We start from the raw sequence: 15,403 nt of genomic DNA, 5'->3' as shown, positions 1-15,403 counted from the left end.
GTTATAAAGGGAAAAGAGCCCCTTCCGCGCCCCGGGTCTGCATCACACCTCAGAACTAACAACTACCATCATCCAGGTACACGTCTTCTCAGGCGTTTTTCTATCTCTAGACAAATATTGTAAAAACAAAAACAAGAGTTCACTTTACATATTGTTTTCCAACTTGCTTATTTTCATGTATCCTAGTGTTTCTGTGAGATGTACAGGAGGAAGCTTGCCGGGCAGGAGAGCATGCAAAACCTAGATTATTTCTGCCCGTGCAAGGCATCTCCAGGCTGCTTCTCCACACCTGCCCGGTCTTTTCTGTGTCTGCTAAGATGAGAGGGGGAAAGTGGTGCCCCATGTGGAATGGGCATGGATCTGATCATTTGTGAGACGGAACACCCATCGAGATGTCTAGTGGCTGTGGATTCCCAGTGCTGTTGGGGATGTCCTCTTGTGTATCCTTCCTGTCTCCTTCCACCGCTTGTTACGTGAATCTCCTAATTTGAAATCATTTGCTACTCATTCACATTTTGTAAAACCTCATGCTGCCCAAACACATTTTCCTGCTGTCTAGACAAAACAGTCAGCATTCACCAAGTGAGATGCTAACCAACTAGTCGTTCCGACGCCACTGGATTGGGTAACCCTCCACCTTTGCATTGATTCAGAATGTCTCCTTTATCACCCATTATCTTGTAAATAATAGGGTCTGTTGCGGGGTTTACTGAGTCTGTAACATTGATCTGTTTATTCTTACAGCGGGACCACAAGGTTTGAACGATTGTGATAATAGAATCTTGTTTAATATCGGAAAGCATTTCCCTCTTACACACACACACATTTTCTCTCTCACACACCTCACTTATTTTTCCTAAGTTTTGACTTATTCTGATCTTGTTAGTTTTTCGAGATAAAGTTTGAAATCATTTGTCATTTTGCCTTTAAAAAAAAAATCCCAGCAGAGTTTTAATCGAACTGTCCCGTATGAGAACTCATTTAGGCTCTACCCACCTCCTCCACCTGCTGTCCCTCGTCTTTCCCGCTCCTCAGGTGACTCTGTACCTGTGTCAGGCAGATGGCAGGCATCACCCAGGGGTGGCGTCCATTTCTGTGGCCCTGAGGACCCTTCCCCATCCTAGCACTGGGTCACCAGAGGGGTAGGAGATGCTATGGGAAAGAACAGCACTGCTCCCTAAGAATTACAAAGGGCACTTTATTTCTTCCTACAAATGGACATCAAAGCCAGGCCTGGAAGTGTCTGTCCCTGTGCGAGGCAGGGAGGAAGGGGCCGGGCAAGCCGAGCTGAGTCCAGGACTGGCCAGCCCCACTGGGTACAAACGGAGGGAAGAAGGCCGATCCACTCGGTCACCCTGGCACCAGGCCCTCGGGAATCATCGAGGGCACCCTGACCTGCTCAAGATGGCCTTTTGCAGCTCCCGGCTTGCATGCCTGGCCCTGCTTGGGCACTTTGTGGACACAAAATTCAAACTGTTTACCATACAGAGTGACTCGGGGAGGCAGGAATCACTGTTAGAAGTGAATTGTTTAATGAAGGAGGGAAGAGAAGCTGTAAACTGCAGCCCCTGAGCCTCGGTTCTTTGCTCTGAATTGACTTGCTGGGACTTGAATCTGAGGCTCTCAGCCCGATCTCTGCTCAACACCATCCTCCAAGCTTCCCCACCTCTGGATGCTGCCTCCTTGTGAGAAACAGCCCCTGCAATTCAGGTGCAGTGGTTCACACCTGTAATCCCAGCACTTTAGGAGACCGAGGCAGGCGGTTCCCTTGAGCTCAGGAGTTTGAGACCAGCTGGGGTAACATAGCAAGATCCTGTCTCTACAAAAAAAAAAAAAAAAATTAGCTGGGCATGGTGGTGCACACCTATAGTCTTAGCTATGTGGGAGAATGGCTTGAGCCCAGAAGTTAGAGGCTGCAGTGAGCTATGATTGTACCTCTGCACTCCAGCCTGGGCGACAGAGTGAGACCCTGTCTCCAAAAAGGAAGGAAGAAAGAAAAAAGAAACAGCTCCTGCTTTCCAAGAGTTTCCTGGCAGTGAGTAGAGGGAGTTTGCCACAGGAACAAGAGTCTCTGTGTGTGTTATTCCCCACCTAACACCAAGAACGAATGAGGCTGATGAACATGTGCGGGAAAGTGAATGCATCTAGTCTACAGGTGACTGGGGTGCACCTAACACCAGCCACTGGGGACATAGGGGACACAAGAATGACCAGGCACAGCCCCTGCTCTCTTACAGCAGGTGTCACAAGGCGAAGGGATGCTTTCATCCACTTATCCACTTGTTTCTGCTGGCTGCCCACCTCCCAGCACTCATGAGAGAACCTGCCACTGTGTGCTGTAAAAATGCTGGTTGACAGGAGGAAGGAAATAAGCCAGGAGAGGAAAAGAGAAACGGAGGCCTCTTTTGATGGCTAGTCTGGGTTAGGGGTCTGGATTCTGGCCTTTGAGTCCCGAGGCAAGTTCTAGGTTCGGATTTGGGAGTTCTAGGTTCTGGGACCTAGATTCTAGACCCAAGACTCCATGTCCTTAATGGAGTTATGGGTTCTGAGCTCCAAGCTCTAGGTTGTAGATTTGGAGTTCCACCCCCAGGGCCCCAGGTTCTGGCTTTGTGTTCTGAGAACTGGATTCTGAGGTCTGGGATCTGGGCTCCCGTCTTAAAGGTCTTGGTATGTTCTGAGTTCTGAGCCCCAGGCTGCAGGTTCTGGGTTGAAGGGTCCAGGCTCTCAGCTCTGTGTTTCAGGCTCTGGTTCTTGAGTTCTGGGGCGTAGGGCTATGGCTCCTGGTTTGGGGATCTAGGCTACAGGTTCTCGATTCTAAGCTCTGGGGTCCAGGGCTGGCTCTGGGTTCTGGATTTTGGGCCAGGCAAGTAGGATGGTTCTCCAGAGGCCAAGTAGAGTTATTATTCATGCTTCGTGCCTGGAATGTAAGCCCCTTAAGGAGATTCTTATTTGTTTTATCCCCTGCTGTACTCCATGTCTACAACAGTGCATGGCATACAGGAGATGTTCAACAGTACATCCATGCACATGTGAACACCTGATTACAGAAACACACAATCCTGCCATCAGGATCCAGGGGCATAGGAAAGAGGACCATATCTGCCCTCACTGTGGCTACAGCTGGCAGGAGGAGAGGAAGCCTCCTGCTCTGGAGCTACGGAGGGTGGAGGCCAGGGGGCTCAGGGCCATTATGCATCAGGTAGGAGACACGTGTCTACCCTGCCAAGCCCTAGGCTGGCTCCTATTTGTACTCAGTGTCAAATCCACTGGGAAGGACAGGAGGGAGTACTGGTGGCATACCAGGACAAGAGTGTCCAGAGGTCAAAGTCTATCCTGATGGGCTGGGGCAGCTGGGAAAAGATGCTGACCTTCCCGGGACTTTGGCCTGCCCAGCTCTAAGTGAGGGACCTCCCAGTGTCAGCAGCATGGTATTGGGAAGAATTAAAGGAAAATCTCCTGGACCAAGTGGACATCAGAGCCATCAACAAACAAAGATGGTAGCAATCAGAAATACCTGTCCTCAGGGCCCCTGGTGAATAAAGACCCTGATGGTCAAACATAATGACAACCAAGGTTAAGAGAAGCCATGACTGACCAGAGATGTACAATCAGAGTGACTCCTCATTAGGGACGGTGGAGTCGGCCAAGAGATGATGTCCATCAAGCACAACCTAGTCAGGGAGGGGCATGTCACATGCTGGCCATCAGGAGCCAGTGCTCAGAGGTCTTGGCAACCAGAATCATTGTTGATCAAATATATCATCAATCATTGATCAGGGGCATGGGTGGCTTGAGCTGTGGGTGACCGGGAGCATTAGTGGGGAAAGCATAAGATGTCCATGTCCTTGATGGCCAAAGGTACACGAGATATTAGTGACCAGAATCAATGACTGGAGACATGGCGTCCAGAGATCTTGATGAAGAGAACCAGATGCAGACCATTAGGGATCAAGGGCACTGGTAAGCAGAGGCATCAACGATTAGAGAATTCAGTGATTAGAGACATTGGTGACTGGGGATGCTGATGACCAAGGATATTAGTGACCAGGGAGGTCAGTGATCAGAGGTATAAGGGACTTTGAAAAATGGGGACATTGGTTAGCAGAGACTTTGAAGAAGATTCAGCAATCACTGATGTTGGGCATCAGAGACATTGGTGATAAGAGATCTTGATGATCAGAGTTGAGCAATCAGGGATATTGGGAACCAGAAACACCAGTGACTGCATTGATAGGAAATTTGATGGGGAGAGGATCCTATGATCAGGGACACTGGTCATCAGACAAATGACTGGGGAGAGAGAATGGTGATCAGAAACAACTGATCAAGGATATTGTTAAAGAAACACTGGTGATAAGAAACAGTGTGATCGGAGATGTTGGAGATCACATGTGAATGATCAATCTATCTCGAGAAAAAACACTGATCAATCACACTGGTGGTCATACTTAGAACATTAGTGACAAAGCTCATTGGTGATCAACATATTGGTGAAAAGAGATACTATGATCAGGCATACTGGTGAGCAAAGACAGTCACTGGAGACATTGGTGACCACATTTTGTGGGTATCAGTGATCAGACACATGGTTAAGAAGAGGCATTAATGAAATATTGGTGATCAGTTGTTAGTCATCAGGTATCTCTGATGGCAGGCTATCATGACCAGACATGTCATTAATCTGGAAGGAATATCAGTAATGGTGCCTATCACTGATGACCAACAACACTGATCAAAGATGACAGCAATCAATGACATCAGTAATCACAGGTTAGTCAAGTTTGTCAATGAACAGGAATATTGATGACCAAATATCTCAGAAACTAGAGCTGAGAGGAAGCTCAGCACCTGGGAGGAAGCAAATGGAGATGGCTTTTGCAGGAGCCTTGCTGAGCCCTCAGGGGTGAACCACAGGCTGGAGAAACCACAGCCTCCCTGCGCTTCCCTAGTATCCTCCCATCCACTAGGACAAATCAGACCCAGACCAAATCAGTGACTAAATCAGACCCAGGCCCAACAGGGCCAGACCCCAGATTCCAGGGGCCTTCCCCTTGCAGCCACCACAGCAATAAAAGCAATGCAATCTGGCTGCCCAAATTCGCACCCGGGACTCAGCCTCCCGGGAGCCCACAAGACAGGCCAGAGGCATTCACAAAAAGTATTTTATTATTCTTAACAGTACTCACTTTTAAGGAATAAGAGGATAGCATACATTTTTTACAGACAATATATAAATGTTGTACATAATTAACAATAACTTAGTTCACTAATCCAAAATAAAACAAGCCAAATAAAACATAAAAACAGAAAATACTGCTGATTCTTTTTCTTATGCGGACACTAGTACAAAATAAGTTACTTCCGGCCATGGTGCTCCCCGCAGCGACTGCCCGCCCATATTGCACTTGGTCACTACATCAGCACAATCCTCCTCCTGGGCCAGGGGCCCCTCAACAGCCACCATACCCCACCATCACCGCATACAGAATCTAAGCTTGGGACACATTTATATACAGCTGTACCTTGGGAAGGATCCAGACAGCCACAGCCAAGCTGGACCCAGGACCCCAGCAGGGACACAGCTTCTCCCTGGGTCCTGGTCCTGACCTGCCCCCAACTCCTGCCTTCACCCCCTGCTAGGCCAGCAAATGCCAACCAGCTCCCAGAAACCAAGGGCAGCAAAGGCTCCTCCCCACCCCCAGCTTTCATACTAGGGCTGTGGGATCTCAGCACTTTCCCAAAAACAATTGCGAAGTGCCAGCCTTGTGTGTGGTTTTTATTCCTTTTAGAGCAGGGCTTCTGTGGCTACGTACAATCATCTGGACCCAACAAGAGTTTAAAAATAAAACAATTAACTCATCAGTGAGTTAAGCTTATGTATTTTTTTTTAATATTTTTTCTTTTGTCTCAGAGTAGGAGGGGAGAGGGTTGAAGGGTTAGCAGAAAAAGGTTGTATTTACAGGGTCCACCTGACAAACAAGACAGACTGTGGCTTGCGCTCAGTAAGGGGACACAGTCACACCAGCTTCAGCCTCAAAGCCAAGGGAGCGATCTGGGAGACGTTTCCCCTTTCAAGAAAATGTTGTTTCCTTCCTGTGACCCAGCCCTGGCCTGGGAATCTGTGCAGGACCGCCCGTGATTGTCTCTGCCCTCCAGGGCCGGGCCCATCGAAGGAGGCACCAGCTCACCCTCCCCAGGCCGTGGCCCCTCTGGCTTTGGCTCAGCCCAGCCTGGAATTTGGCTGTTTCAGAGAGGGAAGCCAGAGGAGAAGGGGGTGCGGGCTGAGGTCTCTGCAGATCTGTCCCCCAGAGCCCTGGCAAGTGGACCCGCCAAGTCCCGAGGAAGAACCAGAGGACTTGGGACAGCTCAGACCACCAAGTCTCCAAGTCCTTGTTAGAAACAAGAGCAAAATAAATTATTTTTGCCTGATCCTTTTTCCTTCTAAAAATGGTTGCCTTTGTCTGTCCCATCCCCTCCTTTTCTCTCCAAAAAGTTGTCCTTGTTCTCCAAACAACTGTCCATGCAGGAAATCCCACCTGGGCAGCGGCCGAGTGCGGAGGGCGGCCCCTCAGCGGTGGGGAACATTCACAGTAACTGCTGGCAGGCTGCCGGGCACCCTCCAAGAGAGGGGGTGCTGGGCCGAGCCAGGCTGGCAGGAGTGGTATTGGCCTTCGGGAAAGTCTGGGCAGCTAAGGATTTGGTCCACCCATCCCGGGAGTGCCTGGTCCTCGACGTCCATCTGTTCCCTAGCCCATGGCGGTCACCATGCTGGACGGGTGTGGGTGGCCGAAGGAGAGGCTGGAAGAGGGGTGGATGGGTGTCGGAGTGGGCAGGATGTGTCCGGAGTGGCTGAAGGGCGGGAGGTGGCCCACAGGTGCCATGTGTCCAGCCAGGGCAGCTGCACTGAAGGGGGACGACTTCTCCTGCATGCACTTGGACAGCTCCTCGAAGCACTCCGCCCCTTTCTTGCTCTTCTTGGACTTGTTGGACATCTTCCGGTTCCGAGTCTGGATTCCTTCCTTCTTCATGGTCAGTGGCCTATTAACCTAGAGGCGACCACCAGCTTTCAGGGGGCCAATTCCTTCCTCCAGCAACATGTCCCACTGCTGCCATAGCGAGGGCCAGAGGCAGGTCAAGCTGAGGGTCCCAGGAAGCCAGGAATTCTGCCTGACCTTCACAGTCCCCTCACCAGATGGCTACCATTCAAGGAAGGGCGGATTCTGGTGTACGGGGCTAACCCACACACTCCCTGGCTCTGCCCATGGCATGCCAGCACTGCCCAGCCAACTGAAGTCCTTCCCAACACCCTGACCCTTTTTTGAGCAGAGAGACCACTTCTCTAGCCTCCAGGATCATGCCCCAGCCAGCTCCACCTCCTGAACAGAGGCAAAGCGCCCCCTCTGACGGGAAGCCCTTCTGGCGCTCGCTCAGGGCAGCGGCTTCCCAAGCCAAGCCAAGATGGATATTGTGGCTGGGGCCTCTTGCCTGGCAGCACAAAGTGCAGAGGTCCCTGGGGAGGGGTGGGGCAGCCAGGGCGGGGCACACTCACATTGTGCAGCTTGTAGTAGAGGCCACAGGCGTTGCAGACAGGGTCCCCGTTGGCGTTTCGGCGCCATAAGGTGGTGGTTGTCGTCTGACAATTTGCACAACAGGTGCCAGCTCTTCTGGCGGCCGACTGGGAGGGCAAGGCAGCGTCAGCAGGCTGGGCTCTCACGCCCACCTCAACCTCCCTCCCTGACCCTCGCTTCCCCCACAGCCCCCACCGATTCAGTCAAGGAGGGCTAAATCTCATTGGGGAATCAAGCATCTCAGAACCATGGAATTTTAGAATTTGAGAACGAAATAAGACTCACAGAACTTTAGAATAAAGAACTCTCAGAAGCCTGATGTTAGAATCAACGGGATTGCAAGAGCTAGAGGGAAGAATTAGCTACCTCCCCTAGTGCCCTGCTATCAGTAAATGGGGAAACTGAGGCCCTCAGAAGGGCTCTCTAGTAGCACAGGCATTCTGAGACCGAGCTGGCTTGGTCCCCTCAAGCCCCTGGGTCTGGGGCCCATTCTGTGTCTTCTCCAGCACGACTCCCCTCAAAATCCATAGTCCCGAGTGAGTCAGTGCCACTGAGGCCAGCACAGGTTTACAGAGTGCAGAGCTGCACCATTCATCCAACGCCGGAGCAGCTGGCCACAGACAGACATTTAAATGAGATCTAATTACAAATTAACAAAATTAAAAATCCTCAGTTGCACTAGCCACATTTCAAGTGATCAATATTCACATGCAGCCAGGGGCTACCACAGTGGGCAGTGCAGACACAGAACTTTTCCATCTCTCTAGCTGGTCTGAGTGCTGACCCCCACCTATCCAGCCAACCATACCCTAACTTTCAGAGTTTTAACCCCCAGCCCTCTAAGTCCTAGTCCCTCAGGAAATGCCTGGCAGAGGTGGGCTCTGGAAATAAGTGCCTGGTCCCTAGAGAAACTAGAGGGAGGCTTCACCCAAGAAAGCAGATCCCCTCTCCTGGTCCCACCAGCGCCAGCCCCACAGTGACAGAGAGGGTCCCCCAATACTTCTAAGGCAACCGCAGGCTGGAGTGCGCCAGGTGTTGAGCGTGGGGGCTGGGGGCTGAGGGCTGAGGCCTGCAGAGCCTGGAATGGCCCCAGGCCCAAGCCTGGTCACAGAAGGGACAGAGAGACTGCAGCCGCGGCAGCAGGGAGGGGTGAGTAAGCAGCCTGAAGCTGGAATTCTGACTCAGGGGCCAACACTGCGTCCTCCACCTCTACCCCCACCCGGGCCTCACCCCGCCCTCGCTCCAGGGGAAAAAAAAGGCCCCCAAAGCAGGGGAACGATTTAAGCCTCATAAATCACTTTGCCCTGAAAAAATATATTTATTATTCTTAGCATTTTACGCATTATTTGCAGAGTGGAGGGTATTAGAAATTTCAAAACAGCCCAGCGAGAGGCAGGACTGAGCTGAGGAGACTCTAAAAACTCACAGAGTCCGGAAACAGATACACGAAGTTTCCTTATCTTCAGGCTGCAGATGTCCGGATAGGAAACTCCGGCAGGAGATCCGAAAGGGCATTTTTTAAAAATCACTCAAATGAAAATACACAGTATAGGTGACTCCATGGAAAAATAATAAAGGGCAGGTTTTTTTAGTGGCCGGTGTGAGTTGGTGTTTTATTTAAATAAGCGCGAGGAGCTTGTGAGTGGGGCGGTCGGGGAGGGCTGATCCACAAGGAAAAGTACTTCATGGCCCTATTTTTAAAAAGAGGTAAGCAGAGGCCAGAGGACAGGAGTCGGACCCGTGGACACTCAACTTTGGGGATCCCAGAGCAGAGTGGGGTGGCGCAAGGGTAGCCGGTGGGCTCCCTGCACCCAAGGAGGAAATCTGGCCCGAAAGAATCTGGCCAGAAGGAGGGACGACACCAACTGACATCCCAGTGCTTTTCACGATAAAAGAGGATTTCAAGCGGCAAAGCGTCTGCATTCGAAGGTTTTTTTCCCCCTTAATTAACCGCCAGCTACTGCCCAGTAGCCCCCTCCCAGCCACCTGTACCCGCGCCTACCAGTCTTCTCTTGGGCTTGATGAGTGGCCGGTTCTGCCCGTTCATCTTGTGGTAGAGGCCGCAGGCATTGCACAGGTAGTGGCCGGTGCCGTCCCGCCGCCAGAGAGGGGTGGCTGTGGCCCCACAGTTGACGCACTCCCGGCCTTCTGCAGGGGAACAGGGAGAGACACAGGGCCTGCTTAACCGGCAAGGTCTCTGGAGGGGGCCCGTGGCAGGCAAGCTGCTGGCTGAGCAGTGCCGGTGCCTCTCAGGCACGCGGTCAGCCTGGGCCTGGCTGCAACGGCCTAGGCTGGAACAGGACCCAGAAGGTCTCCCACATGGGAGGGGACCGAGATTGAGAGTCGTTTAAGGCCAAATCCCCCGCTTCCAATCCTCCCGAGGAAGCAAGGAAACGAGGGAGGAGGGGAGGAGGGGCCCAGGGCCCCAGGCGTTCTGGAGTGCCCACCAGGGTATTTACTGCAAACTTTGCAGAGGGCAGGTCAGTGGCAGGAGTCACCCAGCTCAACTGGTCTGGGCCCAGGAGGTTCTCTCCTTCCCACTCCGGCCGTCTCTTCCCCTCTCTTCCCCTCTGCTTTCTACCCAGCTGTGTCTGCCCCTCCCTGTCTTTCTGCTCTAAGTCCAGGGTTATTTCCCTCTTTCTTCCCAACTTTTCTCTTCTTCCATGGAATCCCTAGATTTGAGTCCTGGAAATAATGGATTGAAGTTGTTGTTTTTTAAAATAAAACAAATAATAAGCTCTTTCATTTTTAGACTAAGTGGCCTTGTTTTTTTGTTTGTTATTATTATTATTATTTTCAGTTAAAAGGCCATCTGGAATTTAAATAAAATGCAAAACAAACTTGGAAGAAAGGATCAAGAAAAGGCAAGCTTATGGGCCTGAGCAGAACTAGGACCCTAAGCTGGGGCTCAGCGGGGGCTGGGGCTGGGGCTGAGGCCGGGGATGGGGCCGAAGTTGAGCAGGACTGCTGCCTGGCATCGTGTTCCCCGGGAAGTTGTTCTTGGTTTAGTTTAAAATAAATGAGCAATGCAGAGTAGCGAGAGACAGTAGTGGTTCCTGCACTCTGGGGTAACTGTCTTAAAAATGTTCCCGCTCCGTGGCTCAACGGGATCCAGGAAAGAGACATGGACAGCCTGAGTCCCTCGCTAGCCACAGGTTTCTGGGTTTCTGCTCTGCGACCAGGTTCTTGGACAAACCCAGTCTGGCCCCAGCCAGCTGCAGGAAAAGGGGCGGGGGCACTGCAGCTTCAACCCCTCACTCCAGCCCTTAGGGAGGGATAGGGAAGGGCCTGAAGGGGGCAGGGAGCAGGAGCAAGTCCTGGGAATTTTGCTTCAGGGGAAATCTCCCAAGGAGATTGGGAACCATTGAAATCCCAAGATCAGACTGATCTGAGTTGGAGACCCAGATTCCTTAAGCATCTGGAATCTCCTGTGTGAATGAAACATGCACACACAACATGCACACAGACACACGTACACGCATGCACACACGCTCCCTAACACACGCATATACAGACTCGCTTCCCTTGTCTCACAGGCTCAGCCCTGAGGTAGCTTGAATTTTCACTTAGGATTCAGGGAGGGGAAGGGGGAATTCCCATACTGTGTTCTTGTCAGGCAGTGACCAACCCTGCAGGGGCGTGGGGCAAGGAACTCAACTTTGGGGGCCACGGGAAACCCTTAAGAAAATGCTGAAACTCTTCTCCTCAACCTTCGGGTCTCAAACATCTGTTGGGGGCCATTAGAGAGAGACATCACCCATTCCCAGATCTGGGAGACCGACACTACCCCCTCTCCCAAGTCACAGCCTCCCACCACAAAAATGCAAATGCTCCCCTCTTCCAGTTCCCAGCACCTGCCTTTACCTGAGCAGGAACGCGCCTTGCTGCGCTGCTTAGGGGTGAAGCTGGAGGCCGGCCCTCCCAGGAAGCCTCCAGGGTGGAAGAGTCCGCTGCTGTAGTCGTGGGCAGCCGCAGGCACATAGGAGGGATAGGTGGGGATGGGGTGGTGTGTAGCAGGCTGACTGCCCATAGTGGCTAGGCCTGGGCGCAGGGGACTGCCACTTTCCATCTTCATGCTCTCGGTCAGTGACACCTGGTACTTGACGCTGTCCTTGTCCTCCCCACGAGCTGCGCTACCCCCAGCAGAAGATGAGGCTGGAGAAGCAGCCCCGGTGGTGCTGGGGTCAGGAGACACTTCTTTGGGTGGCGTGGGTGGGAAGCCGAAAAGGTGGGAGCCAGAGTGGGCTGCTGTGGGGGTGAGGGAGGCCACTGAGCTCCCGCTGCCTCCCCCGCTCCCACCCCCAGCCCCTGGGTACACAGAGAGTGGGCCTCCAGGGCCTCCAGCAGCTGAGGGGTGCAGTGGTGTCTTGGAGAAGGGGCTCACGGTCCAGGGGTTGTGGTGATGGGCCGCAGCAGCAGAGAGGGCTGCTTTGCCCCCGTCCAGCCAGGGCAAACCCGGGCTGTGCAACAAGTGTGGGCGGCACATCTGGCCTCCAGTCAGGCGGGCTGCGGGCAGAGGGAGAGAGGGTCAGGGTGGGCAGAAGGATCAGGGTAGGCAGAGGCACGGGCGCCTCTGACAGACACGTGAGATCACGACTCCCAGAACAAGTCGTCATCCCCAAAGAAAACCAGAAACATAACACCCCACCGATAATAATTAGGAATGTCAGTCCGAGCTGAAGGACAAGCGGCATAGAAGGAACCCCAGCGGAGAGGCCCTACAGAAACCCTCAAGGGCCAGCTGGAAATGGACAGAAACCCTATGGGTCCCAGACCCTCCCCAATCAGCCGCTGCCCCCACCTTTCCCGCCCCGATTTTTCAGCAGCTCGATTCCTGCAGATCCCACATCCGGGAAGCGAGTAGCCGGGCCCTCCTCCCCTTCCTCGCCTGGCGCGCAGCTCCTGGGTTCCCATCCCCGCGGGCCCAGCGCTCACCGTGCGCTGGGCTGTAGGAGACGCGCGCCCGCGCGTGGGCAGGGTTGGCGTAGTAGGGGTTGCCCTGCGAGTCGAGGTGATTGAAGAAGACGTCCACCTCGTCGGGAGGCAACAGCTGCGCGGGTTCCATGTAGTTGTGCGCCAGGCCCGGGTGGTGCGAGTCGGGGTGCTGCGCATTCAGCACGGCCGGGTGCGCCATCCAGCGCGGCTGCTCCGGCGCCACCTCCATGGCCGGCGGCGGCGCCTCGGGCTCTGGGTGGAGGCGGCAACGGCCCTGCGCGAAGAAGGGAGCGTGAGGCGTGCCGCCAGCGCCTGACACCCCCAAAGTCCCACCACGAGGTGTCCTGCGCGCCACGGAGCCCCGGCCCAGCTCCTACGAGAACGAGGACCAGTCCCGGGTGGGAGGAAGCCCAAAGCTCAAAACGAAAGGAAGGCGGGGGAGGGGGTTCAGCCACGCACACTCACGTGGTGACCCGCGGCCCCAGAGCCACACACTCGTGCACATGGGGTCACACCCGGGGACCGGCCCCGACAGCAGTGACCCCAACAAACGCACAGAGCAGCACTTCAGTCAGACACTCATACTGAACCCCCCGTCCGGTAGACAAACACAGGAACACAGACTCAAAGTTGGAGATTGGGGCCCGGGCACCCAGTGGAGCACTTGTTCCCAGAAACACGCACACACCCACGCTTGGCGCCAGATACACATGCTGACCTCGACCCCCAAACACGCACACGCAGCCCCTAAGCGCAGTCCTAAGCAGCACAACCAGAACCTCTCAAAAAGCCACACCAAAGCAGTCACCCGTAGCCTGGCCCCTCGCCCGGATCCACCCCTCCCCATCCCCTCAAAACGAGGAGCGCCCCAGGTCCCCAGCGTGCTCACGAACCCCAAACTTACAAACGCAGCCGTGGGGAGGAGAGGGACGCGGCCGCTGAGAGTGAAGGAGCTCGGGCGGGAGCCCCGGGGGCGACGGGCCCAGGGACAGTGCGTCCGGAGGCTGGCGGGGCTTACAGGGTAGGAGCGGGGGGTAGCGCGCGCCTCGGCCTCGGGCCCGCCCGACTCCGGCCCCTCGGCATCCTCTGGCCGCCCTGGCGCCAGCTGCCGACTCCTGCACAGACATGAAGCGGGGGCCGCGCACGCCTAAGAAGCCCACGCCAGCCAATCAGTGGCGCACGCCGCCCAGCCTCCGCCTCCCATTGGCTGCGTCCGCAATTCCCGAACCGCTGGACTCCCGGACTGACCCGCCGGCCTGCCCCCCCTCCGCCGGCGGGCCCCCCTCCCTGCACACTCCGGGCGGCCCCTACTGCCAACGCGCCCCACTACCAAGGGACCCTCACCCCAGGCTCTCTTGCGAGCACTCCGGGATCCCTCGAAGCTCTGGGCCTCCCTAGCAGTAACTAACCACCAACTTTCCCCCTCCCCAGGAGCCGGAGCCGCGCACCCTCTGGATGGCCTCTCCCCGAGACCCTAACCCTGCCATGATCCTTCACCGCTGAACGCGGTCAGTCCGAGCGCGGCTACCCACCCAGACCTTTCCCTCCCCCAGCTCGAGCGCTGGCTGGGCTGGAGAGGGTTGGGAGGGCCCAGAGGACCGCGGCAGGACAGCAGGAACCGAGACGGGCAGAGAGGGGCAGGAACTACGCCCTAGAGGGCACCTGAGCCTCAGACACGCGGCCGCTCGAGGGCTGTGCTTGACCCAGTGGAGGTGGCAGAGCCGGTGGCTCCAGGGGTGGGGGATCCCCTCCCCGGGCGTGGCTTTCGAAGGCCAACGGGCCCAAATTGCCCGGGGCGAGGCCGTGGAGACCCGGACTGGCGCCGGCGCCAGCTGGAGGGAGACGCCCCCGGACAAGAGGTGGCATTTTTTTCCTCCCGGGGGTCCCCGAGGTGGCCTCTGGTGAGGGGGAGGCGGTGGTCTGAGGTCTCTGTCCCCTAAGTCACCTGAAACTGCTCCTCACTCACTTCCAGCCCGGAGATCCGGCTCTATGGGTCCAGTGGGCCGGGCACATAAGTCTTGCCCCCTCCCATTGTACAGACGAGGGAGAGGGAGGCTCGAAGGGAGCCCCGGGCCAATGGGGGGTTCCAGGACAAAGGCATTTGGGGGGACCTAGACAGGTGCTGAGTACTGGGGGGGGCCTCAACCGAGTCCTTCAGCCCTCTTCCCTGCTGGGCCCGAGGCTCCCGGGGCAGATGTCCAGGGGGCCCCCAGGTGGGTCAGGGGCAGGAGGAGGGCTGGGGTCCGGGCCACCCCCGGGAGAGTGGGGGAGGGGCGGCGGGATTGACAGTCGGTAATTGGGTAACTGGAGGCGGCTTCTCAGGCCGGGCGGCCCCGCCACCGCGACGCCGAGCCCCTGACGTCACCCGATTCGCCAGGAAATGAACTTTTTAATAATCCGAGGAGGGAGGAAAGCCCTCGGTCCCCTCGGCTCCGGGGGCGCCCGACTGGGCCCAGCTCCGCGGGCGCGCCCCCGTCACCCCCTCCCCGGCCAGCTCAGGGCAGCGCCGAGCGGGCGCGGGCCCAGGCCCGGGCTTCCTCCTGCTTCTGCGTCTGGCGTCCGTTTGTCTGTCCGAGGCCCAAGCGCAGGTAAACCGCGGGGCTTGGGGGGCGCAGAGCTCCACTGGACTGAGAACCTGCGCGTCTAGTGCCCTGGGGGACCTGCCTGCTGAGCCTCCCGCTCCCCTCCACTTTGGGGCGCGCGGAGCCGGGTCTGCTCGGAATTCCATTCCGCGGGAACCGAGGCCTGCGCCAGCCGGGAAAGGCGGGCGGGGCTGGAGGCAGAGCGCGAGGTCCCCGGCGCCGGGCCTCCGCGGCCAGGCCGGGCAGGTGAGCGGTCTCCGTGCCTCCCGGTTCCCGCTCCCCTCTACGCGTGCGGTCCGGCCGGGCCACTGTCTCTCC

The 15,403-nt window shown here is 55.8% G+C and overlaps 2 protein-coding genes across 5 annotated transcripts in view; one reads left to right on the top strand and one right to left on the bottom strand.

Annotated features, from left to right (window-relative positions):
- Positions 1–5,148: 5,148 nt before the first annotated feature.
- The window catches only part of GATA2 (GATA binding protein 2), a 13,702-nt gene continuing 3,447 nt past the window's right edge, over positions 5,149–15,403 (bottom strand). The window contains exons 1-6 of one of the 2 annotated variants that reach the window (XM_002758692.7): positions 13,408–13,628; positions 12,504–12,777; positions 11,433–12,074; positions 9,571–9,716; positions 7,550–7,675; positions 5,149–7,046 (exon numbers count right to left, since the gene is read on the bottom strand). In XM_002758692.7, coding sequence (XP_002758738.1) covers positions 6,747–7,046; positions 7,550–7,675; positions 9,571–9,716; positions 11,433–12,074; positions 12,504–12,732 — 1,443 coding nt within the window. In that variant the 5' untranslated portion in view covers positions 12,733–12,777; positions 13,408–13,628 and the 3' untranslated portion in view covers positions 5,149–6,746. Of the gene's footprint in view, positions 7,047–7,549; positions 7,676–9,570; positions 9,717–11,432; positions 12,075–12,503; positions 12,778–13,407; positions 13,629–15,403 lie in introns of those variants that run through there. The other variant, XM_008982257.5, reaches the window with a different exon arrangement.
- The window catches only part of LOC118147698 (uncharacterized), a 21,355-nt gene continuing 20,874 nt past the window's right edge, over positions 14,923–15,403 (top strand). For 2 of the 3 annotated variants that reach the window (XR_004734165.3, XR_004734161.3), the window contains exon 1: positions 14,923–15,331. The gene's annotated coding sequence lies outside the window, so the exon portion shown is untranslated. The remainder of the gene's footprint in view (positions 15,332–15,403) is intronic. The other variant, XR_004734164.3, reaches the window with a different exon arrangement.

This window comes from Callithrix jacchus, chromosome 15, assembly GCF_049354715.1.
Source record: "Callithrix jacchus isolate 240 chromosome 15, calJac240_pri, whole genome shotgun sequence".
Lineage (NCBI taxonomy): Eukaryota > Metazoa > Chordata > Mammalia > Primates > Cebidae > Callithrix > Callithrix jacchus.
Note: the sequence above shows the minus strand (reverse complement) of the source record. Positions and strands in the feature narration are given on the sequence as shown.